Source organism: Emiliania huxleyi (genome assembly GCF_000372725.1).
Source record: "Emiliania huxleyi CCMP1516 chromosome Unknown EMIHUscaffold_161, whole genome shotgun sequence".
Taxonomy (NCBI): domain Eukaryota; phylum Haptophyta; order Isochrysidales; family Noelaerhabdaceae; genus Emiliania; species Emiliania huxleyi.
In genome coordinates this window covers 108953-109922 of record NW_005200970.1, presented here as the reverse complement: position 1 = coordinate 109922, position 970 = coordinate 108953, and the positions used below count along the sequence as shown (strand labels likewise).

The 970-nt window shown below is 61.0% G+C and overlaps 1 protein-coding gene across 1 annotated transcript; it reads right to left on the bottom strand.

The window, feature by feature from the left end:
* Positions 1-214: 214 nt before the first annotated feature.
* Positions 215-551, bottom strand: EMIHUDRAFT_230110 (hypothetical protein; the record flags this gene model as incomplete). Its single annotated transcript, XM_005785329.1, has 2 exons — positions 215-457; positions 540-551. The coding sequence occupies 2 exons, from the start codon at positions 549-551 to the stop codon at positions 215-217; spliced, it is 255 nt and encodes an 84-aa protein (XP_005785386.1).
* Positions 552-970: the final 419 nt, after the last annotated feature.

Below are 970 nucleotides of genomic sequence, written 5' to 3'. Positions count from 1 at the left end.
TTCAAACCCGCCGGCTAGAGTAGTGTGGGCAGGACAATTGATCAGGCAGACTCCAGGTGCGTAAAGTAGTCAACTCGCACGACGGAGCCTCACGCGGCGTGCGCACTCGCTCACGTCCCGCGATATATAACAAATAGATCCAATACCCCCTCCCACCCACCTGCTGTACTTCCAGTGCTCCCATCGCCCTCCCGCCGTCGTCCCTTTCGCCCCCTCAAGCCGCCGCCGCCGCCATCGCCGCAATGGTCACCTCCACCTCCAAGGTGCCTGTCGCCTTTTTGCCCTTAGCCTTCGTGTCGTCACTCAGAAGCTCGAGCGTGTACGAGGTCGACTTCCCCAAAACGCTGAACAGCGTCACCCACGTCGACAGATCGATCTCGGCGTAGCCGAGGAAGTCATCCTTCTTGATAGGGTCCTTGTCCCACACCTCAAGCTTAAGCGGCTCCGTCTTGACGACCTATGCGCCAACCAGGCTGCGTACGCGGGGTGAAGGGGGCGCATCGGTCATGCCTGAGCGACGCGTTGCATTGAGCTCCAACTTCTCGTTCCATTCGGGGTTCAGGTTGTTCTGAATCACCTTAGACTTTGCGCTGTCCGTACCCGAGATGACCTGATACGCAGGCGTTGAATGTCAGCGGCAAACGATGGGGGAGCAGCGGCTCGCGCGTTGTTCGCGAAACCACAACGTACGGGTCACTCTTGTCAGGGCCGAAGTCCGCGTTTCGCAGCCCCGTTGCTCGCACGCACAGCACAGTGGCTGTGTGCGTGCTCGACCTCGAGATCTCCGCGGCCTGCGGAGACCCGCTGGGGGACTAGCACTAGCCGTCTTCCACATGGTCCCTCGCGGGGTCCCTGCTGCTCCTAATCTCTTCGTACATCCTCCTGCTGATCTCCGCAACGTCCTGCTCCCTCACTCGTCTCGCCCTGCGCGTCTGCTCCGCCTCACCGTCTTCTGCCCTGCGTCGTCTGG